Source organism: Ambystoma mexicanum, chromosome 10, assembly GCF_040938575.1.
Source record: "Ambystoma mexicanum isolate Mex_15411 chromosome 10, UKY_AmexF1_1, whole genome shotgun sequence".
NCBI classification, from domain to species: domain Eukaryota; kingdom Metazoa; phylum Chordata; class Amphibia; order Caudata; family Ambystomatidae; genus Ambystoma; species Ambystoma mexicanum.
In genome coordinates this window covers 899783823-899808217 of record NC_090932.1, presented here as the reverse complement: position 1 = coordinate 899808217, position 24395 = coordinate 899783823, and the positions used below count along the sequence as shown (strand labels likewise).

The following is a 24395-nucleotide window of genomic DNA, read 5'->3' as shown; positions in this document are numbered from 1 at the left end:
TCCAAAAGATCAAAGAGGGGCTTGGTAAACAAGTTCTACAATATGGGCATAAGCAGGAGGCCTGAGGGGCTCCACAAGTCACCCCAACATCATCCACCTTGGTACCCTCATAAAAGACTCTAGCTACCCGTCCTGTAAGGAAAGATTCAACCCATCTGGCTGCTGGTAGAAAAAAAGAGGCAGAGTGTATAAGCCTAGAAAACAACATAGCGCGATTGACCAAGTCAAACGCTGCCGACAGATCAACAATCATCAGGATGGCTTTACTGCCCTTCTCCAGAATATGCATCATGTTCACCTTAAGCTTGAGTTGGGCAGATTCAGTAATATGCACATTACGAAACCCAAACTGTATCAGCCCCAGAATGTTATGTTTCTCCAGGAACTCCTGCACCTGCATATAGACAGCCCAATCCAAGAATTTAAGTAGGAATGGGGGAAGTTGGTTATGGGCTTGTGGTCCGAAGGGACACTGCGGTCAAGAGAATTTTTTTTTTAGCAACTGAGAAATCACTTCTTTATTTTTGAAGAGGTCCAGCAGAATTTGATCTTATTCTTAATTAAACTCAAACCTGCTTGCTCTAGCTTAGATGTTCTTTCAGCGTGTGTAGCTCAAGCTCACTCCGAGGCTTTGACCCAACACGTTACACATTTTGTTAAACCTGTCTATAATGCAGGGAACCCTTCCTCCAGGACTCTAATCCACTATTAAGTCCCTGCTCAAGAAATCTTCCCTTGCTCCTACTAAATTGGGCAGTTGTTGTCCTATAGCTGGCCTACCTTTCTTGCACAAGATCCTGGAGACGGTAGTGCAAATACAATTGACAAACTGCATAGAACACAATTAAATTCTGGATCAGTTTGAATCTGGTTTTCATCCCAAACATGGAACAGAAACTGCCTTGGTCTCTATATGGGACGATTTATTATACCACTCTGACCATGTTAAACTTGTCCACTGTGTTTGACACGGTGAACCATTCGATCCATCTTTCAAGGATTGACAGACACTATTGGGGTTGACAGCCTCGTACTAGGATGGTTTTGTAGCTTTACTTGTGGTGTTCCGTAGAGCTCTTTGCTATCACTCCTCTTTAACAAGTATCTTCTTCCTTTCATGTCTTTTATTCAGAACTTTAATATTGGGTTTCACTCTTACACTGCTGATACCCATCTTTGCTCAAGTCCCTGGCCCCCAGCTCTGTTTGGTGGAGGTTAAATGTTGGCTGACCAATAACAACTTGCAACTTAACTCTAAACTCTAATAAGACCGAGCTTATGCTCCTGGGACCGAAACACTTATTAAATGACTTGTCAGTACACTTCCTCAGTTATTTGGCCTTTCAACCACATCTGCTAAGAAGACTAAAAACCTTGGAACAATCTAGGACCCTAAATTTAGGATGAACTCACAAGTTAACAAACTGGTCTAATCAGTTTTTTTGCCTCCATATACCTAGACCTGCTCTACCTTTATATCCCTTAAGTATCATGCAATCGTGGTTAGGGTACTGGTGAACGCTTGCATTGATAATGCAAATGCATTATAGGCCTCCCCAACTACCTTTTACATGGATTCCAGATTGCTCGAAATGCTGCCACCCATCTCATTTTTCATGTACCTACATTTTTCACAACTTCTACTCTTGGACGATTTTTGCGTTGGCTTCAGGTCCGTCATTGTATCACATTTAAGATACTTTGTTTCATTTTTAAGTGTGTCCACGGTTTAGCATCACAGTATTTAAAAGATACAATAAATTTCTACTCAAGCCATCTTAGTGTTGGACTTTATAAGAGATAGGAAAGCTATTCAGGGTTATTCTAAGAGATGTTTCTACTAATGTATTCAGATACATAGCTGTGTTGCACTGGTTATCAAATCAAATGCCTTGTTATATCTCCTAAGGGTGAATGTCTATATCTGTTTTAGAAGTTTAGGTGTAACAATATTTTGACTAGAGGTTTTTACTTGCTTATATTTTAAAGGCCCAATAAATAATTTTAATTTTGCACTTACCTGTCTAATTGGAATTACTGGTGTTGCTCTGTGTGCACTCATTGTAGCCATAGACAACTTTCACACCACTAAACCATACCACTCTGCTACCTTACCTTGATTGGATTTGGCTAAAATCTGTGTCTCCCTGTTTTGCATACTAGGGTGGCCTCCCCAAAACCACCTTGTACCAGCTAACCATTATCTGGAAGATAACACTTCCTTTCACCCGAGGACTTCAGAACCTCATTCCAGGCATTGTTAATCTCCCACGTCAATAGAGGAAACCTCCTCTCTGACATTTGGTAATGCACCTGGCCCCACAGTCGAGATGGATTTCTAGAATCTGGCCTTGTGTGAACAGATTTTAGGAGGCCATCCTAGTTATAGTGAACCGGGAACTGTGAGAGGTTAACCAAAACCAATGGAGAGCAGTCGAGGCTTATTTTCACGAGCATGCAAGTGGGGTTGGGGTCTCTCAATGAGTCCACATAGTATGGCACACAATAATTCAATTTAGACAGTAAGTAACAAACATTTATTATAGGCCTTCTGAACGCACTGGAAAATGAATGAAATTGGTAGTGTTATCGCACAATACCCTAGGATACACATATATTAATTCAACAAAGGTTCAAATATGCATTAAAGTGACCTATTCAGCAAACAAGTAGATTAAATGCAATAAATTATGTAACCAGGTCACAAGTTAATTCCCTAACCTAAGCAGTCCAAACACTAAGAAGAATGGGGCCTTGTGCCCAAAGATCACAGGCGTTGGTGTTTCTCCCCTGAATGTAGTCTCTGCAGATAAGTTGCAATTTAATTGGGTTAGTGATAGTTCAACAATTTTACTGAAGGCAAGTAATTGATATATATTTGAAGTTACCCTACCCAGGTTTGATGACCAAAAGGTGAGTGGAATGGAATGCAAGAGACAGAGACTTGTTCCCAATGTTATCCTCTGGAGGACGTGTTTTTTAGCACATTTTCAATCGGGAGGCGCAATAAATCATTAGACGTGGAATCATGTCCGTTTAGTAGCTACCTATGATTATTTTGTTTAAACATAAATGCTACAAAATGTATATATTTGTGCCCTACTATTTCTTTTTTCTTGCCCCAAAATTTGGAAATCGTTGCTGATGTGGGGTGGTCTGTCCTATAACTGAACAAATGTATTAATTAATTGGCATGCATGTGGAGTCTCACGGGTTTCTGGCTGAGGAGTTCTCCTCTGCCCACATACATGTCAGATCTGAAGACACCATCACATATGGAGCCTTTCTAACACCATCGCAGTGATAACCCGCTTTCTTGCTGCTAACACAAGAACCTCTACTTAACTTTGTGAGGCAGAGAGGCCAAACATCACATCATTAGAACTGTGGTCCCCAATGCGATCACAGCTAGAAACTGCCAACACCACGGCGAGATACTACAGCCAACACAACCAGCACTGTAATTCCGGTCCCTGGCTGGCAGTACATCAGCAGAGCTGCAGACCTCCAATACCTTCACATAGAGAACCTTCTCAACAACATCACGGGTCCCTTCAGCACTGCAACCCTGATCCCCAAGGATTAGAACAGCAAGAAATGTCAGTGCATCAGAAGACCTCCATACATTGACATCACATATGGACCCCCCGTTCCCCATCCCTGCCCTCCAACCATTCTAGCTGAGACCCACACCCATGCAGCAGAATCTTCCTCTCTAATATTGGGACTGGGGCAGGGTGGAGGAGGTGATAACATGAGGTTCCGGCAGCTTTTCAGCAGGGCTGAAGACTGCCAACACCATAATTCTGAGGTGCACAAAAACATGACATCAGCCAGCACAGCCACCTCTCCAAGACTGGAACAGGGGGGCAAAACATGAAGAACTAACGCCCCATCAGCAGACTCCAGAACCATTACACTTGGGACCCCCAAACACCATCACACCTCTCATATCCCATCCCTGCAACTACACAGCAATCTCAGCAACATGAAGTCCCAGTAGTCAGAACCTGTTGGGCTGATACTGTTACCAGAGCTGCAGACCTCCATCACCATCGCATATGGAATCTTCCCAAAGCCATCACAAATAGGACCCCTTATACCATCAGCAGAAGTGACCAACCAAGCCAAATCAGCTTAACCCATCTCCTTCACTAATACCATTGCCCACAAACATCACAGCTCTGCCTGCCTAACACCATTAAAGACCCTCATTGTTACAGCTATTATCTCAAACTCTGTTGCAGAATCTTCAATAGCAGGTACTGTAATCTAGGGCCACAGGAATTCAAAAAGCATGAATAAAGAACAGACAGTGCATCAGCAGAGGTGCAGAATGCAAACCTTCACCACCATCTCACCGGAGACCCTCATAACTGAGACCCTCAACATCTGAGCCAACATGGTGGAAACCCAGTGAACCAGCTATACACGGGTCCGATTGCTGTAAACTAGAAATCAGCTTTTGATAACAAATGTAAGGAAATGGGGTTGCAGTGGGGCTGGGCAGCGATTGAAGCCTAGATTTTGTAAATGGAAATCATCAGATGCATGTAGGGGCGGTGCAGTACAGTGGGCTATGCTCACTATCACCTTGTTTGTAACCGGACTCTTACTTGCAGGGGGAGGGCGGTGATTCCCAAGCACAAGTCCACTGGCATCCATTTGACTTCATCCCCCCTTCTGGTAGTTAATTAGCAGAGCAGGCGTGGGAGTAAAAACCTGAGTTTGCCTGCCTGGCTGTTCATGATTCTTTTGACACTTGGATGGCGCAGAACATCCACATATGCACCAAAGCCAAAAATGTGCATCTTGGTTGGTCATCAGGGAGTAGACTTTTAATCTTAACAAAATTATGTACCTAAATTGAAAGCCATATGGGAACACAGACAACATGTTTGCACATTGTTCTTTTTTTTCTTCTTTTTTTTAAATTTTATTTATGGTTCAAACAAACCTTTTCAAAAATATTGTTCCTTTACATGAAGTGCTGCTTTAGACTTTGATGGAATGGTGTCTGAAACAAAAGATTGACATCCAGGATTTCACCTTCTGCTTTAGTACAGTCGTGCCTTGTCAATGAATGTTGTGAGCAAAGTATGTATCTATTTCCCTAATTTTCTGTATTTTGTTTTTTCTTGATATTCATAATTTTACAGTGCTGTTTGCTGCATATAAATAAAGATTCCTGCTTTGGTTCTAGGCTTCAAGACAAAGTCCAAGAAACAATAGACGCACTCCGGCGTGCAGGCATAAAAATCTGGGTGCTAACAGGAGATAAACACGAAACTGCAGTGAGTGTCAGCTTATCATGTGGACATTTCCATAGAACTATGAACATACTTGAGCTTGTACAGAAGAAATCTGCCAATGAATGTGCTGAACAGCTACGACAGCTTGCCAGGAGGTATGCAGTGAAAATATTTCATATTAATTAATCACCTGTTTTGAAACAGACTATACCTTTTATAATCCAATAAGTAAAGGTCACACCAGAGTGTAGTGGACATTCTCTGTTGTGTATTGTGGTTATTCATTTTAACTGGATATGTGATTTGTTTTTCACGTTACATTAAGTATTTTGAATTCAGACTCAGTTTGGTATCTATGTATGTGATCTGTTTAGTCTGTAGATGTGTCCAGTATTACAGTGGGGAACAGAGCACTTAGCCCACACAAAATGAGATTCATTACTTTATTTTCACATGAAAGGTTGAATTTATCGCTTATAGGAACTATGCAACTGATAAGGTAACAGGGCTCGAAATTGAGGGGAGCTGGGAGCCATTTAGCTGCTGGCATAGTAGAGCCTGGTTAGCTGGAAACAAACCTCTACTTTTGGCTCCTATGGCCAACTGGTGCTTTCCAAACATGTGTCGCGATTCCTGCCCCCAGACCCCCCGGCATATCAGGCTGGAGCCAGGTCACAGCCACCTAGTTGGCCCCTAAGGGCCTCTCCATCTCCCCAGACGCCTACTTGGACTCAGACTTGGCGCCTTTGGCACCAAGCTCACACACAGTCCTGAGATCCACTTAGTATTGGACTTGCAATGTATTATGGGCCAATCAGCCCTACAGATAAGGTGCGTATCTTGGCTTTATACGCATGTAATTAAAGCCATTACGGAGCATTTAATGTTCTTCTGCGTACTGTTTACACTGTATTTATTTTCATTAAAAGCATACTTTCATCCACTAGATGACAGCAGAGGGCAATAATCTCCATATCTGAGTGTATTACACAACTTCTTTTATTAAATTACTGAAAGTACAGTGGGGTTAACTAGATTTTTGGGACTTCTAGTTTACCATTCAGGCTTAACATGTTGATGTAAGGATTTACATGTTGCCATGTGGTGTTATTATGCAATTTGTGTTTTGGAAGTAAACTCTTTAAGACATCATTACTGTAGGCCTTGAAATCCAAACTATTTGTACTGAGTAACGCTTGAAAGGTATGTGGTCAAATTTGCAGAGTGGATTAAAATCCCTGCTTCACTGTTCAGCCAAGGTTTGTGATCCTCGTCCCCTGTCCCCACACTCCACCCTGCCTACCAACCAATCTGTCTGGCCATCCTACTCCCTCCTTTTTGGATGCAACCAGAGGACCACTACCTCCTTTTTTCCACTTCCACCACTGATGTGATTAGCGGTGATGGGCTGAATTTGCTGTGATGCGTGTTATGTCCGAGATGCAGATTCTTGGCTATCTAAGGAAACCTATAGGGCAATCAAGACTGCTCTCCTAGGATGGAAGTAGAAGATGGGGGAAGGTACAGACAAGTCTTTAATACTCGGAGTTCATGTGAAGTTATATTAAACAAGCAGCAAGGAGTAAGCCAAGAGACAAACTTTGTCACATGCATTATATAAATGGTCACTACTATTAATGCTACAGGTCGAACAGTGGAACAGAGGCCAGCCAGGCTTTTATAGTAGTAACTAGTTGGAAATAAATCACTTGTAGTAGCAATTTCTATTTCTACTAAAAAGGCACAGTGGCAAAAGTATTTGTCCAGGATCACACACTTTAGTGTTGAAGTAGGGCTTTGGGACCAGTTTTCAATTTATGCACTTGCCTGCATTTCTTCCTAACTGTAATTGCCAGAATTATGGTTTTTGGCTTTGTGCACAAAAAATAAACCAGTAAACCTATAAATATGCCGACCATAATGCAATTCATCTTGCATGCCCTTTTTGGTTATTTGAAGTGATATTGCTAACTAGTGTCTGGCCATCCACATTAATTTTCCTGCAGCAGACAGCGGGAAAGGGAGATTAGCAGTTTGTCACTTTTGCTAAGATTATGTGTGCAAGTTCCTGTAAGTAGATCATATGCCAACAATTGCTTACTCACACTCCCTCTGCGGGCAATGCATCAGTCTGAATCTACAGTGGTTCTTAACAGAGTTTCTAGGCTCTAGAATTTTGAAAATGAAGCTGTGCAAGTACCAGGTACTTGTAAGTTATTTTATGGCAGAATATTTTCCACAAGTGTAATAAAATGGTTAAAGCCAAGCCAGACAACTTTGATCTACAACCCTTTTGGGCTACGGGTCTGATTTTACGTATGCATTGTGAGTACGTTGGATACGTTTTACTCTCTTGCAGAGGAGAAAACTCATTTTTACTCTCTTAAAATTGCATTTACGCTCCAATTTAAAAAATCATGCGTAAAATACTCCCGCCTTAAAATCTTATCTGGAGCACTGGGGGCAATGGATGCCCCCATGTAATTAAGTTCCTTGAACTGGATGAGCGGTCTAATCTTTTGGGTGTGGCTCAGCCCAGGGATACCTGGGATACCTACAGACTATTTAAACCACACACGGCCTGAGAAACATGCTTTGCGGTTCTCTGCACCTGCAGTGCGACACTCATCGTGCTCGGATCTCCTGAAGAGGCCCACTTCTTTCTTCAGCGCCAGCGCACCTGCAAAAATAAGAACTTTGTTGCCAATACCTGAAGAGCATCCAACTTCTGTCCAGCTCTTCCCAGTCTTGCGGATTCCTACGGCAGAGTCATCTCCATCTCGGCACGCCGCGCCCTACCAAAGGGGAGAAGAATAGAATAAAAGATGTTAGTAAGCATTCTGCAATACTTAGCTCTCTCGAATTTGCAAATAGAGTTTAATCCTTACCTGAACTCCTGTCATCGGACAACTTCTGCTCCGGAGCATCCCGCCGATCTGAAAAAGGGGGAAAAGACACATCAGGTTAGCGCAAAACATTTAAGAGGCGCCACACATCGCGCTTTCTGACCGCAGCTCATCTCCTCAGCTCGCTTCCATGCTGGGTTACTGCGGCACCTGCGCATTCCTACTAACTTCAGCAGCGCATCACTACCCTCAAGACCTTCATCACCATCAAAACTTTTGTAAGACTCATTCCAATTACCGGTCGGGCTGAAGCCGCAGCAAGCCCCGTCCGCCGGGTCCGTGCCAGTGAAGCAACTAGGCACCCTCCAGCCCGCATCACCCAACACACCCCTGCATCGAAGGCAGGACGAAGAGCGCCCCACATCAAAAAACATGGCCCAGTGCTTGGTTGAGCAAGTCCAGGGAAAGGTTCGAAGTGGTCGGAAGTCCGGACCGGCTGAGTGGCGTCAGGTGAGCGTTACAACATGTAAATCTGACATTAACTTTGTGAATGCTAATAAAGTAGAATTAGCATGTAATACACATTTAAACACAATGGTTCATACAAAATGGACAAAAAATTTAAGGCGCATCTCTGTAGCTCCTGACTCCCCTGCGGTAGCTCCTGCCTACTGGGTGATGTCTGACACCCAGGAGCCGGTTTTGGCCCCTCCTCATTGAATCTCAATTTCGAACCCTGAGGGAATGACTAGTTTTGAACAGTAATCTAGAAAAAAGACAGGCCAGAGGTGCACACCAATATGTCAAACCACCTTAGACAAATGTAAGCTATAATTGATTTACGTGGTTTTACGAAATGTCCATGTGCTGGGGAGGTAAAAACGACTCTGGCACAGGTTGAAAATACAAGCAAAGACAGGTATCCGAATGTGCGGGATACTTCCGCCCCTGCACACCATTCAACTGAAAAATCAGTCGAAAAGTAACACAATGAGTAAACAAGCAATTTAGAAGATATTACAATTGTTCAAGGGAAATAAGTGTACTTTTAATAAATATAACATCAAAAATAGATCAAATAAAGACAAGCTCTACACATTTCAGTTTCAGGACAGAAACCTTCCTCAGGGGAGCAAATATCAGTCAATAATAAAGTTAACATGTAAAAGTTTAAACTAAATAGATTTCATTCTGGTATAACGTTTTTTATTTATAAATGGAATTATAATAGGATTTACCTGATTAAACACCAGTACAAATTCTGGTAATGGGCCCCATATATGTAAGACCTGAGGGAAATGAGAAAAATTCTAAAATCTGTCCAAATCCATCACAGATAATACTCGTATGAAGAGAGTAAGATTGTAAAACTAACTCCTCGATAGGAGAATTAGTGAATATTCCATCACTTCTTAAATGTCTGTAAGTAAAAATAAAGTAAACTCTGGTAATGTCCATGGGGTGCATGTCAAATATTAAGGTAAGTAAAGTTGACCAAGACATACCTCCTTAATGGGAGCCATTGACAGATACTTGATCTATTTTCTCCTGAGGAAGGGATCTGTCCCGAAACGCATAGAGCTCATCTTTATTTTTTTCTAGTTTTCAACAGTATCAGGATGGTATTGTAGAGCCCATAGTCTTCACCCGAGAATCCAAAAAGTAATCTCGGGCAGCAAAAGGTAGCTAAAGGTAGAGACCACAAACTCCTATGTCCCATCCCCTTTCCTCCTTGCTGTATAGGTGTCTCGGCATAGGGACTGGACCAGAACCTCTTTGACCCTCAATAAAGCACATTTTTGCCTAGAAGTTTAGAACCTGTGGAGGCGCTCCTGTGAGTATGACCACGCTATGCTAGCTCTGCCCTCACCTCAGTCTTTTTTGTGTGGACGGTACTGGATAAGTCCTGTGTGAGCATCTAATTGTTTTCTTTTTTGCATTAGAGCTTTGCTCTTACCCGCTTCATTTTTCTTTCTCGCCTCACCAGAGTGCATGTCAGGTGCAACCGGTTTCAGCAGGTGCGCATCCAGTGAGGACTCCTTTATGGCTTTGGATCCTCACACACTGTGCCTAGAGTGATTGAGGTCCAATCACTGGTGGCAGCTTGCAAAATCCTGACACCCTGTTCACTCAAGATCCGGCTGGTGCCGAGAGATTTTTTCAAAGTCTCCACCGGGTCACCCCAAGAAATTAGTTTGTCAAATGTCAAGACCATAGAAGTTAAGTACCTTATTCTCTAGAGCATCCCGACAAGGGGGGGCTCCTTTCCTGGGAGGTCCCCTGTTGGGACGGGTCAACTGGATCCTAGTGCCGGTCCCCGTCTCAAGTCTCCTAGTGCTTCCAGCGTGCACACTGAGGGGCTGTCAAGCCCTTCTGAGAATGGGGCCAAGGGGCTTCACATTTCTTCTACCAGCCTAGCGCCTGAGAGGCTGCACAACTGTTACTGGGCCTAGGCCCAAGAGGGTTCCTACATGCACCAAAACTACTAGCTCCAGACCAGAGGGCGTCCGGTCTCACTGGGGTCTCCCCGAGGGCTTCAGACTCACTGAATCTATGCTCAAGGGCCTGTCAACGGCCTAATTCACAAGGCTCTGTGCCTAACCCAGCTTTTCTCTCGAAAGTCCATACTACAAAATCCAAGCACACTTCCTCAGGATACAAAATGCCGGCAGGGCGAGATAGCGTGGTAGCACCCAGCTAGGCAGAGGTGGTGCATTCCTCACGTGGATCATCCCCCCCTCTGATATGTGACAATCAGCCAGCAGACCAAAGCAGAGCATACAGTTTCCCCCAAGGCAGGAGTTGTTATCAACAGAGTCAAGTTATCGGCGCAATAAGCTGTGGTGGCCCTCAAATCCTACAACCTCATCATTCATGAGGTATCCTGAGGCAGCATATAGGCAGTCTAGCCAGGTGGCAAGCAGGCCACCAACTGCTACGTGGCCAGCAGCAGCCCAATCTTCCACACAACAGTTCGCTCAAACGGCTTGCGAACAAAGATTATTAGATAGGTTTATAGGACTATTGAAATCCCAGCAAATTATGGGAACACTATCAAATCTAATTTAAAGATGTAGTCCCAAAAGGCCATCCGCAGCCAGCGCCTGTGTAACTGCTCGCACCTCCAATGATACCGGTGGGACCTCAACAGAGGCCAGTTGCCCTGCCACCTATACCCAGTAAAACAAGCAACACCTCTGCACCAATGCCCAAACGCCCCCGCCTCCACCGGTGAGTGTACCTATGGTACTGCTAATGTCTACACAACTGACAGAACCATTCTAGTCCCAGCCAAAGGTCCCACTGTTGCCGATTGAAAGGCTGGTCCCTTAGGATTCACGGCCTGCTCCACCTCTGCAGGAGGACAAGCCTCTGATAGAAGCAGATAGACAGGTGTATACAGATGAGGAGGAAGAGCACGACATGTCAGCCTCAGCAAGGGTGCTCCATGATGGCATGGAAGTTTTAGCAGAATCCATCAGGGTCCTTCCACCGGAACATTAACTTCTGGTGGGAATTCGAACACTGAGAGATTCCAACAGACCTTTAATTGCTACAAAAGGATGTGACGAGATTAGCAAAAAATGTGTGGCAACAGCCCCACTCTATGCCAGCAATAAAAACATTAAAAAAATTAGTTTTTTTACAGACAGATTGAAGGGGGGTCTATATTGCTCTTGTCTCGCCCACAATCACATTCATCAGTGGTGGATGCTGCTTCGATGCACTCTAAACCATCGACAGTGGCATCCTCATTAGCTTTATCCTCCACATCCATTCTGTCAAAGGTGGACAAAACATTGCAGGTCTTTAGAAAAAAGGTGCAACTTAACTAACATTTAGTATGCACTACACCTCTACCTCGGTTCCTTTTTTCTGCGCACTCGGCATGCTGTTTTCTCGAATGTCTTTCAAAAACATTTTTCAGCATCACTATCCTGGGTCTCAATCCGTCTGGTTTCAATCGCTGCCAGCTCTGCAGCATCTATATGTTCATCACCAACCCACACAATATCTACTTCTCGTGTCTGGAGACAGACCACAACATGAGGTAGTGCAGTTTGTGCAAGTCCATGAACCTGAAGGCCTTGAGGGAATGTGCAGAAAAGTTGGCATTAGGCCGCCTTCCCCCACCCCCTTTTCGAAGCCATCGGCCTGCTCAGTTCGTAAGTCTTCAGAGGCTGACAAAGGAGGAGAGGAAAGGCAGGCACCATTTAAAAAAAAAAAATTAAAAAAAAATTAAAAAAATCTCTTTCACAGTGTGTCTCAACACTCCTTTTTGCCCGTTCCACATGAAGGAAAAAAAGCATAGAATCGAAGATTCAGACTCTTCAGTCAAGGCACAGGGTATGCATTATCCATCAAAGAGGGTGTTTAGGGAAAGTGTTCATTGTTTGATCGGTTTGCCAAGACCATGTCAGGTTTGGCTTTGGCATTGATGTCTACAGCGTTGCCATTACTGCCCTGAATGAGCTGGTAAAAAGGCAAAGGAGTTGATCTGCATGCCCTTGAGCTTGGCACCCCTCGAAGTCGGTGATGGTTTGCTCCTAGAGTTCGGCTGCTACTGCCACAGGTTGCTCGCAAGCTCGCCCTGCAGCCCTTGGACTATGTCCAGAGTCGAGGGCACAGTTTTTCCAATACATGAGGTTGATATTTGATGACGAAGAGGACCCTCTCTCTTTTCAATTCAAGCCGCTCTCTGGAGCGGGCCACAAACTTCTGCAAGATTTTTTGATGGACCAAGCTAAGCTTATGGAGGTAGCTTTAGGGCTCCACGACACAAGCAGCCTCGATACGCTGCCTATGCCAAAATACAAGCAGCGTATCCTAACACACAATTTTGAAAGATTATCGAGAAGGCGGGTAGTGGCCCTGGGCGCTCTGACAAAACAGCTGTTTCAATAGGATCTGACTGAAATTCTGACAGAGGACCTCTATCTAGAGATGGCCCTCCCGTTCAATGCGTTTTTATGGGTTTGTGGCAACGACCTTGCTCACCGCTGGTAGTTGATAAAGAACTATAAGCCGGCACATGGAGACCAGGTGTTTCTCTCGACTCATCTAACTCCAGAATGGCTAGTGGTTCAAGCCGCTACAGTAAACTCAGTGGATGTCGACTTTTCTGTCGGATACGGAGGTGAAAAAAATGATGCCCTGGAGACAAAGATTTTTGCAACGGGGAGCATGGTGCTAAAGACCGGGGACATCTTGTGTGCACTTGTGGAATGTGATGTTGTAGTCATAGTCCCACTTACTGGAAGGGAAGATCAGGAATGTTTTCCTCAACATCGTCAATGACGTAAAAAAGGTGGCTTTTCGGGCACTCCAGGCTAGACTAGATGCAGCGGTCTGCAGTGGTTGGCCTAGGGGGCTATTGGCAGTTATTGGCAGGGCCTCCTATCTGTGAACGTTTGTTTTTCCCCAGAGTGGCAGCTCCACAGTCAGTGGTCGCAGTTTTATGGCGACATGTCGGATGTACTTGGTTTTGAGAGCAGTGGCCTCCGACGTGTTGTGGTGGTCGAAGTTGGGAGAACTTGATGATTCGGGGGTGGTTTCAGGGGGCTGTCTGTCCTGGACATCTTGACTGCAGGCGCAGATTGCCATGGACACCTCCCTGAAAGGCTGGCCGGGTCATTGCAGACATTTGCAGGTAAGTGGGCCTTTGTCCCGGGTAGAGTGCCAATAGCACATCCACTTGTTGGAGGTGTAATGCCATCCGATTAGCGATAAAAACTTTTGCGCTGTCCATTCAGGGGAAAATGTCCTGATCTTGATAGATGAGGGGGAGTGCTCTCACTGCCCCAATGCAAGTAGGTCATACAGCTTTAGTTGTGAGCATTGGAGAATAAGCGCTCCGTTATGAGTCAGTGATGTTTGTGTACCTCTTTAAAGCGATCAGTTGTGTATATGTATTGGTGTATACCTCTGTAAAGCATTCAGTTGCCTCTCGAAGCTAGGTCCTCGCTCAATAAATAGCATCATAATTATATATGACGAAGCAGTTCAATTAATGACAAAAAATGGGTTGATGAATGCCCTGAGCCGACAGGGTTTAGTCTCCCACAAATCCGAGACTTGACTGAAGATCCTTGCAGAGATCTTCAATCTTTGGGGAAAACCTTCAGTGGATCTCTTTGCATTGAGAGCCAACTGGAAGTGCAAGCTTTTTTGCTTGAGGGAATTTCCCCCGGGGCAGCTCTGCGGAGTGCCTTATTAGTGGAGTGGACCTTTGAACTTACATATGCATTCCCCCCCGCCCCATTCCGGTGATCCAGTTGGTTCTTAAGTGGTTAAGGATGTTTTATCCTAATTCTGATTGCCCCAGATTGCATGAGGAGAATGTGGTACCTGGAACTTCTGGAGATGGCCATCTGCCCACCTCGCCGTCTTCCTCTGAGGGCGGACCTATTGTCCCTGTCGGAAGGTCAGGTGCTCTACGCGAAACCAGAGTTGGTCTCCACGCATAGCTGAAAGGCTATGGTATGATGGCGGGGATCTGATCGATGACCTTTTGAAGTTTCTGCTGGCTACGAGCAGGCCCTCAATGAGATCTGTTTGTTTGCAGATGGGAAATGTTTGAGGAATGGTGTAGGGAGAGAGGTGCAGATCCATTGTTGTGCAGTTCAAGTGTTTTGCCCCCTCCTCGGTGGTTGTTGTTTTTGTGGTATCTGGCTAAGCAGGGGACTGCATGTGGGCACAGTGAAAGGATACCTAGCATCTGTCTTTGTTCAAGAGGTCCCCCGGAACAAGGTTCTTTATTTTCGTCCCCATTAGTTGCCCAATATCTTAATGGGCTTGTAAATCTGTTTCCTCCCATCCAATTTGTGGTTCTAGTTTAGGACCTGATCGTGGTCCTTTATCATGATGGCGGCTCCATTTGAGCCTTTGCGTTCCACCTTGATCTGACTCCTCACACAAAAGATGCTTTCTTCATGGCTATCGCATTGGCTAGGTGTTTGAATGAGATGCAGGCATTGTCATGCAAGGCATCGTATCTCCCGTTATTTAGGGAGACGGTTAGACTCTGGTTTAGGTGGCATTTATTTTTTGAAGGTTGCTTCTGAATTTCATGTAAACCAAAAAATGTAATTGCCTTTGTTTTTCCGGCTGTCTCATCTCTTGAAAGAGGAAGCGAGGCTTCCATGGGTTATACCTGTAAAGGGCGCTGAGTTACTATGTGGCCAGGACAGTGTCCTTTTGTAGAGCTCATCAGTTGTTTGTGGCTTTCTCCACGGTGCAGTTGGGCTGTGTGGTTACCAAGCAAATGCTGCTTTGCTGGAATGTGTGAAGTATGGTGCAGTGGTGTGAGAAACCTGGGAAATAAATTGAGGGCACTCTACTAGAGGGGTAGCCACCACCTCAGCTCTGCAGAGAGGTGCACTTTTTCGGACAGTAGGATAGGATTCTGGACAGAGGACTTGTTTGTTTTAACCTTTTGACATCCTGACTAGCACCCTTGTTACTTTATTTCTGTTTAGAGTAGGAAATGGTCATACTTTTAGGGAGAAGTTACCCATTTTTTTCTTTGTGAGAAATAAAAGAATCCGGAGTCCTTGTCCGTCTCCTGATTCTGACCTAACACAGTAAGTAGTATTTCTAATGGATACCATTCTCCCACGGATTCCTCAACTATGATCTATCTTCAACGCATCTGCTCTTTGGTGCATTGCAGCTCTGCTTCGGCTCTGATCAATGCCCCCATGTGCCACACACCAGACACGATGTCGGGGCCAGTATATATTAAGGCTTTGTGTCCAATGAGCTTGGTTACTTTTTCTGCGCACTCTGCTCGCTTCAGGAACACTGCTTCATTGTCAACATTTCTTGTGTCATGCCCAATTCTGCAAATGCCTTGGGCTTCAAACCCTACTCGAACTGCAGACGTCCGATGTCCATCTCTCACCCCCACTGGATATATCTTTACTCTTTGGGTGAGGAACACGACCCACAGGATTCTGGTCATGCCTGTCCATGCACCTGAAGGCCTTCTGGGAGCATGCAGTGAAGTTATTTACCTTTTTCCTCAAGGAAAAAGATGCTGTAAGGACCTGTTTGAGGTCCCCGGTCACGCAACGGAACACAGAAGACCAGTGTCTAGCCCAGAAAGAGAAGAAGCACTGTATGAGGTCCCGCTCACCCAGCAGCTACTCTTAGCACAAGAAAAGTCACCACTCCACACACACCACATGCACTGTTTCCAACCCAGTCCTCCACCCTGGAGGAATTGGAGGCCTTTAGGCTAAAGATGCTAGACCTCTTTGCTGAGGCCCAGATGCTGATGACTTTGGTCTCAGCATGGGCGGTGCCATCAGGGCCCCACTGCATTTGGATGACCCAGCAAGGACCTTGCACAAGACTGTGATTGCACGCATATGGCCTTTTACACGGCTGCGTCAGGTTGCGACTTGTCACGGCACTGAGCTGCTCCATCCTCCATTGTCAAGCGAGGCACCGCTCCTTCCTCTATGATGCCAAAGCTCCTCTGGAATATGTTCTGCTTCATATCTCTCTCCTCCAACCATCGTGGATATCCTGCCCTCAAGACACTGGATTGGTGCTCCACATGGGTCAGGTGATCTGGATCCCACACTGCTCCAACCAGCGACATGTTCTGCCCTCCCCTCACCCCCGCCGTGTTTCCTGTTTGCTTCCTTGTTTGGGGCTATTTGGGGAGTTTTCCTAAAATCCATCTGCAGGTAAGACTCCATAAAACTATCCCTTGGTATACAGGTCCCCAACTCTTAGTATCAGTCTTTACTACCCAAAGGATTGGTAGAATGGCAAGGCAGCCTGGCTTATTTTATGAGGAGGATGTGAGCTGTAGGTAAGTACAATGAACCCAGTCAGTACATTAGCCCAAAGAAACTCTTACACACTGGAAGTTCTAATAAAATGTACTCCGAATGGATTGTTTCCTCCCACGTATTCCTCATTTTTTGACTGATCCATATGCAGCTTTAGTTGCCTTGGAAAAGAATTTCTGCAGGGGGTGCTGCGTGTCGATACCGGTCGACTCAGTGTCGCTCGAGAGCTCTGTCCCGATGTCAATGTCACCACTGGGACATATAGCGCGCGCAGCGACCATTGGCTTCAGTTCTGTTTTTCTGCGAGACCTATCTCTTCAGAAGATCGGCGCACTTCGGTTCCTTAGACAAACCTATCGTGTGAATAATGCCATCTTCGTCGGCGGCATCGACTCCAAAAATGCCACAACTGCAGGGTGAAGATGTCCCTTAAGGTCCCCCATCCATCGGATGTGCCATTGGTGTGTTGGTGGTGTTTGGGATCCAATCATAAGACCGCGGAGTGTGGATCCTGCCTTTCGATGACCGTGAAAGCCGTTAAAGCACGTAAAGAGAAGTTATCTGCAGGTAGGCCACATAAATCCCCTTCGACGACTGTTGAGAAAGCGATCCGACGAGTTGAGGGGTGACTCTCCTCATCAGAAGATAGCTAAAAGACGTTCCCGATAAAGGAGTGGATCTCAACACTCACCATAGTCTTCACGACGAATGAAGAAAAGGCGACACAGGTCGGCATCCTCTTAGAGTTCCTCCCCTGAACGGCTAACATGCCTGACGAAATCAGCTTCATTGGCTGAAAAAATGCTCCAAATCTTCGAGATTGCGGCCTGACCCCCTCGAAGCAGAACAGTAGGAGCCATGCCACTGTCGTGGTAAAACCAGACAAAGAAAGGGCAAATGACAAAACCTGTGTGCCCTCAAGCCCGGGTGTCCATGAGAAAAATCCTCGAACCTTCAAAGGCCCTTTTGAGTCAAGAACCTTCTCCTTCGAAGCCAAAATCTTAAACACCTTTGACAACGAAGGGTTCAACGCACTTACTGGCTAAATCTTCGACGCCATTGTCGTCCAAGCCCTCGATGTCGACGAGAACTTCTATGCCATCATTGACAAGAATGCTGACATTGTCGAATGAGGTCGAGTAAACGAAAGAATCATTAAAGGCATGGTCTAGTAAAAAAATGTTATTGTCCCTACGGGTCGGCCATGTTTTTTTAAGCCTAAGTGGCTCGATTTTAGAAAACTTTCCTATGGACCTTACCCGAGTTTTCATCCATTAAACGCACGCGAAAACAAGCACCAGGGAGCCGCCATTTTCTGATAATCCTATCTTTTCCCCCATCGCCCTGGCTGACCTGCTTTTGCGTCACTAAATCAATTCCCCCGCCCCTGAGCCTGTCATCAGGTGACTCGTACCGCCCATTTCCCAACACCAAAGCACGTCTCGTGTCAACATACGCTGCGCTTCAGCTAATGATGTGTCGCCATGGAAATGGCAGGACGCCTCTTTCCTCAATAAGTATAAACAGACCGTTTCACAACACACAGCAGCAGATTTTCGATTCCATTCCTCTCTGTGTTACTTTGAGTATTCTGTGACTTGTTTCAGTGCTCTGGTCAGCTACCTTCGCCGCTTGTAGCCCATGTGAACAGATACCAGTACCAACGATATAAATTATTTTAGTTTGTTTAACACACAATGGCTACAATAATGCCCTACATGTACGAGCCCGAGTATACCGAGGAGGAACTACTGGAAAGGGAAGCACGCGAAAACGATGGGGATTCGGACGGCAGTTGGCAGGACGAATCAACAGATGAAGAGCCTGGGCCTAGTCGAATGGACGGCGTCTCCACCTGGTGCACATGCAATCGGTGCGAGCTAATGCCAACTGAGGACGAGAACTGCTGCTGCCGAGAAAACTCGGGATGCCTGGCCTACATTTCGGAAGGCGAGCCACGACCGCAATGCATCACCGAGCTGCCAGACTTCAGGGCAGTCTGGCTCACACGGGCCGTGTTGAGAATAATGATGGTGCTTATGCACGAACTTCGCGCAACTGTTCGTACTCGTAATCCGAGTAACGAGTAAGTATACTCTGCTTGTCATGCCACTCCTATTTCATGTTCTTCTACTATATCCAAAATTACATCTACATATCATTGTAACGCATGTAAGTCGTTCAATAGTGTGCATTGTCTAGATGGCATTTGTCTGTGCAGAATGCCATTAGTTACAAGAATTGTCATTGACAACAAACGTTTATTAAACTTATCTTGGCCATTTAAAAACTGTTTGTTTCATTCCTTTTCACAGGTGGTACAGGCTGGTGGCCTATCGTTCCTTTACATGGTGGCTCCACGGGAGGCTTGGGCACCGCGTTCGAAGAGTGATACCCGCCTGTGCCGTTCGTGCCATTAGAGAAACATTCCCGAGTGACAGCGGTCAGTACAGGGGATTTTCTCTTGCTGTGCTGCAACCTGAACTGTACAATGTTTAAAGTCTTGTATTTTTGTGTCATGAAAATAAGATACAAAATAAAACACCACATATATTTTAACAACGGTTGTTTCGATTTTTTTAAATGAATCAAGTGTGTCTCCATTCAAGGATGGACGTCAGACATCTGTGCTCCGAATGGGTGAAGGTCTGGTCGCTCTGAAGCAGGGTGGTCACTATCTATCTAAGCTAACATAACATATTCTCGATAATGCATGCACTAAATAACACTTGTTCAAGGTCTTTCAGTGGGTTATGTCTCAATAAAAGTCACAAATATGTCTATACTAACAATTGCTATTGGATTATACAGGCCTTGGGTCTTGACCACTATAATACACCGGTTGAAGTGTGGGTCTGTGCTCACAAGAATCTCCGGTATGTGGCATTTGTTATTGATAAGCAACGATATACTATCATTGATTTAAAGACTATATACTATATATTGATATAAAGGCGGTTCGCGCCGGTGGATGCACGCTGGCATGGGGGGCTGTCAGGGGCGCGAAAGGCCAAGGTGCCAAACTACACGTACACTTCAAAAGGTGTCCCACGCCAAGGGACCATCGGTCACATGGCCTCCTCAGACCCCGTGTCTCCAGCCAGGCTTCCCCTTGAAGCAGGCCACCCCCTGCAATCCACATAAGTGTGTCTCCATTCAGCAGTCTTCCTGTGCCTTATCTGCACGCCCCAGGCCCATCCATCCCACCCCCCTGTATCAAAGGCTGTTCGCGCCGGTGGATGCGCGCTGGCATAGGAGGCTGTCAGGGGCGCGAAAGGCCAAGGTGCCAAACTACATGTACACTTCAAAAGGTGTCCCACACCAAGGGGCCATCGGTCACATGGCCTCCTCAGACCCCGTGTCTCCAGCCAGGCCTCCCCTTGAAGCAGGCCGCCCCCCTAAGACCACGACATACATACGTCATTCATTCACAAACACACACCTGTTTCTAATACTTTATAAACCACTTGATATGTCTCCTGAGAACATCTTTGTGCTTTGCAAGTCAACTCCTGAACGTGTTACCTGGCAACCACTGAGATGTACGCTAATCTGCTCGTCGTCGTGCTATCCGTGAACTTCTGTGACCGCTTAGAGCAAACCCATCAGTGTGCTACCTGTGGCCACCCACCCATTCTCCTGCAACATACTGCTCTGCTTGCTGAATCCAACTGTTTGTTGGTCAAGGTAAGGCCATGTATCCTAGTCATATTTCGCAGATTTTTAAATTTCTATCTATTTGCGAGATGAGTACACAATAGTGCTAGGTTCATTGGTCTCATTGCTATTGACTTGAGTTTCCATTGCTATGCTATCAATAGATCTATTTATTTTCATCTGTGTCTATTGTCATCGAATTGCACCCTTCGGGGGTCCAGTCTATAATGTAAGCATGTTTCCTTCTCGTGCAATATAGAACATCCAAGGGATGAGTCACATATTCAGTTTTTAGTCACATCATTTATACATTTCTGCAACTTATGCAAATACTAAGCCGCACATAATGAACTGGTATAGTTCCTGCGACCAAGACAAACCTTGCATTGATCATTGTATGATTCATTTACTTTTGTATCAAATCTTTATTCTTGAAGATTGTATAATAATGTCGATATTTACTTTAAAGATTGATCAACAATGCCTGCCTGTTCGATTAGCGGTTGCCCTTCGAAGACCCATGCTAAATCTGAAGGCACTAAAATGCATGTATTCCCGAAAACTGTTGATCGAATAAGAGAATGGGTCAGACATTGCGGATATCCACTGGATGAGCTGGAAAGTAGAGTCCAACAAGTCTTACAGGACAAGAGGGCTGATCGATACCGCATCTGCAGCCGGCACTTTTCCTTGGACATGTACACAACATCTTGGGTAACAAAGAAGAATAAATGGCGAACGACACGGAAATTGCTCAAACGCTATTCCCACTCTATTCGTCCACATTCTGCCACCGGTGAGTCAAGTGTCCGGATTTAGCTTTAGGCCTTGCAGTAGTGTGTAGGTGTCCGAATGGATTAATTGATATTGTAGGTGTTCTATCCCTTGTAATAATTTCGATATTGATATGAGTGTATAGTTTTTTGAATAATGACATTTACCAATGTATTCTCTTTCGATTGCATAACCCACAAGCGCAATGTATATATATGGGAACAGGGAACTGTGCTGTATTGAGCATTTTACAAGTATTCTGTCGCCTTACATGGCTATTTTTAATATTGGCATTTCATTATCAATCATTAATTTACCTTTACAACTTCTTGACTATCCCTTGAATCTGAAGCAAGAACATTCTACATCCTTGACGTGGTCGCAGTTATCAACCACTTCTAGCGCGTATCAGGTAATCTTACTAGGCTAATCCGCTACAGACTTGTTTTATGCATGTCAAGTAATATTTTTATTTTATCGTGTAATCATTTTACTGAATGTTTGGTTAGTGCTTTCCAATTGATATACACCTTAGTTATCGTCCACTGGTGTTTGTTTTCAGTTCTAATTAGTGTTATCCATACTAATGCAAGTACTGTCTTTCAGGGAGATGCTGAAGCGTCCGCCACATCTACAACATTTCTAGATGTTCTTCAACAGCAGGAGGTATGGATACTGACAGCTCCATCGAGCATCATCATCAGAGCTGGAATTCTTGTCGTTTGATTGTTCTACACAATGTTTCATTCGTGGTTAGCCGTTGATATGTACCTGTGCTGTCGACCCCAGGTGTGTGTTATGTTTTCACTATTGTAATCCTCACTAATGCAAGTACTATGTTTTAGGCAGTTGATGGAGCGTCAACCCCTGCACTTGATGCAGAGCCTGACATTCAAGTAAATCCAGGGGAAGTGGAAGCGGGACCATGCGTATACGAATCGGCGCAACAGCTTTCGGAAGTGCGCACTACATTTGCAACATCCATAGATATTCTTCAGCAGCACGAGGTATGGATAATGACAGCTCCATCATGCGTGATCATATAACGTGATTCCATTTGCTATACTTTCTTCCCTATTAACGCAAGTGCTGTGTTTCAGGGAGACTACGAAGCTTCCACTACAATCACAACATCCAATTTAGATGATGCAGATGTAAATAAATTGGAGAAATAAGTCGATGAAATGTGATCATATTTAGATTTTCCTTGATTCTTTTGGACAATGCATCATTTGCGGTTATCTCTTTATTTGTACCTGTGCGTTCGACCCCAAGTGTGTGTTATGTTTCCAATATTGAAAAGCATACTAATCCAAGTACTGTGTTTCAGGGAGATGCGGATGCCTCCTCTCCAATACAACCATTCATGGCAGTCCATGCAGAGCCAGAGGTATGGATACTGACAGTTCCATCGAAAAAGATCATCACTGGTCGAATACTTGTCGTTTGATTGTTGCACACAATGTTTAAATCGTGTTTGGCTATTGAGATGTACCTTGTGTTCGTCCTCACATGTGTTTTATGCTAACAATATTTTGATACATAGTAATGAAAGTACTATGTTTCAGGGAGACGATGGAGCCTCATTCCGTGCTGTCTATGCGGATACAGAAAATATAGTCGTTGCAGCGCAAGAGGAAGGGAGGACATGCGGAAACGAATCGGAGCTACAGTGTGCAGATGTTGAAGGTCGAGTCAAAAAAGTTGCAAAGAAAAAAAAACAAAAAAAGGTTAGTTACAAACAGTTCATAACTTTAAAAAAAAAGTTTGTGCTGGGGACTATTTTATGTTTTTTTCCAGTCAATTCTACTACACTCCATCTTGTGTTTAAACTGAACATCCCTTTTCCAATCTCTCCTCCAGTTACCCGTGGGTGTCAGAACTATACACACACAGACAGTGAAGCGAATGAGAGATGTGGCTTGCCAGACCGTGTACACTATGGAGGAACTATTAATTGAGGCGAGGCGTGTTCAGGCTCGAGATGCTCATGTCCAATGGCCAGAACATGAATTAACTGTGTTTGGAGACTACAGCAAAGTTGCATTGGACCATAGCTACAGTGCGACCGCACCACCACAAGAAGATGTTATTGAATGTATTGAAGATAGCTCTGAAGTAGTTGCAGATCAATTTACACAATCTACACCCGCCAACAATTTGCCACCAAAAACCCTGTTGACGTTGTTGTGTTCTCCCATCAATGTTGAAGTAATAGATGTTGAAATGACAGAGAATGAACCAGCCGCAGCATCCATAGACGCATCAGAACTTGATATCAGCGATATTACTTTCCAATTTGTTGAAATCTCCACGTCGTCACAGGCCGAAACAACGTTGACGCAGGATGACAGTCTAATGAAAGAGAGCAAATACATTGTATTCGACAGTTGTTTGATGGAAATTATAAGTATGCTGAAATGTGTGCATTCCATTAGAGGGAAAGTATGTGGGAAGCCATTGATTAATGTGACTCGTCAAATAAAAGGCAGTAACGTCAAAATAAATGCCGCCTGTAGATTAAATCATAGGTTCTCATGGTCTGCACAACCGATGCTGGGAAAACTGCCAGCAGGCAATCTACTGTGTGCAGCTGCATCACTTTTTAGTGGCTCCAGTTTTAGAAAGTTAGAGACTTTCTTTCAGTTTGTGGGACTCCATTTCATTTCTAAAGCGCTGTACTACATATACCAACGTGATTATCTGTTTCCGGCCATTAGTGATGCTTGGAAAATTGAACAATTGTCTCTAGCAAGTACATTCGAAGGCAAACGATTCAGGCTAGCCGGCGATGGACAGTGCGACAGCCCTGGATTTTCTGCCAAGTACTGCACCTACCACTTTCAGGACATGGATAGTAAGAAAATTGTGAGTTCGGTGGTCATGCAGGTAACACAATGTACATCGTCAGTGGCCATGGAGAAATTAGGATTTATAAAATCAGTGGAATATCTACAATCAAGGGGAATGCACATCGACCTCACAGCCACGGATTCAATTGCCAAGACAATGAGAGAGCAGTTCCCACATATTAAACATCAATTTGACGTATGGCATCTTGC

The 24395-nt window shown here is 44.7% G+C and overlaps 1 protein-coding gene across 7 annotated transcripts in view; it reads left to right on the top strand.

Annotated features, from left to right (window-relative positions):
- The window catches only part of ATP11B (ATPase phospholipid transporting 11B (putative)), a 1683501-nt gene that overhangs the window by 615071 nt on the left and 1044035 nt on the right, over positions 1-24395 (top strand). For all 7 annotated transcript variants that reach the window (XM_069618659.1, XM_069618656.1, XM_069618658.1 and 4 more), the window contains one exon: positions 5204-5407. In XM_069618659.1, the coding sequence (XP_069474760.1) occupies positions 5204-5407 (204 nt within the window). The remainder of the gene's footprint in view (positions 1-5203; positions 5408-24395) is intronic.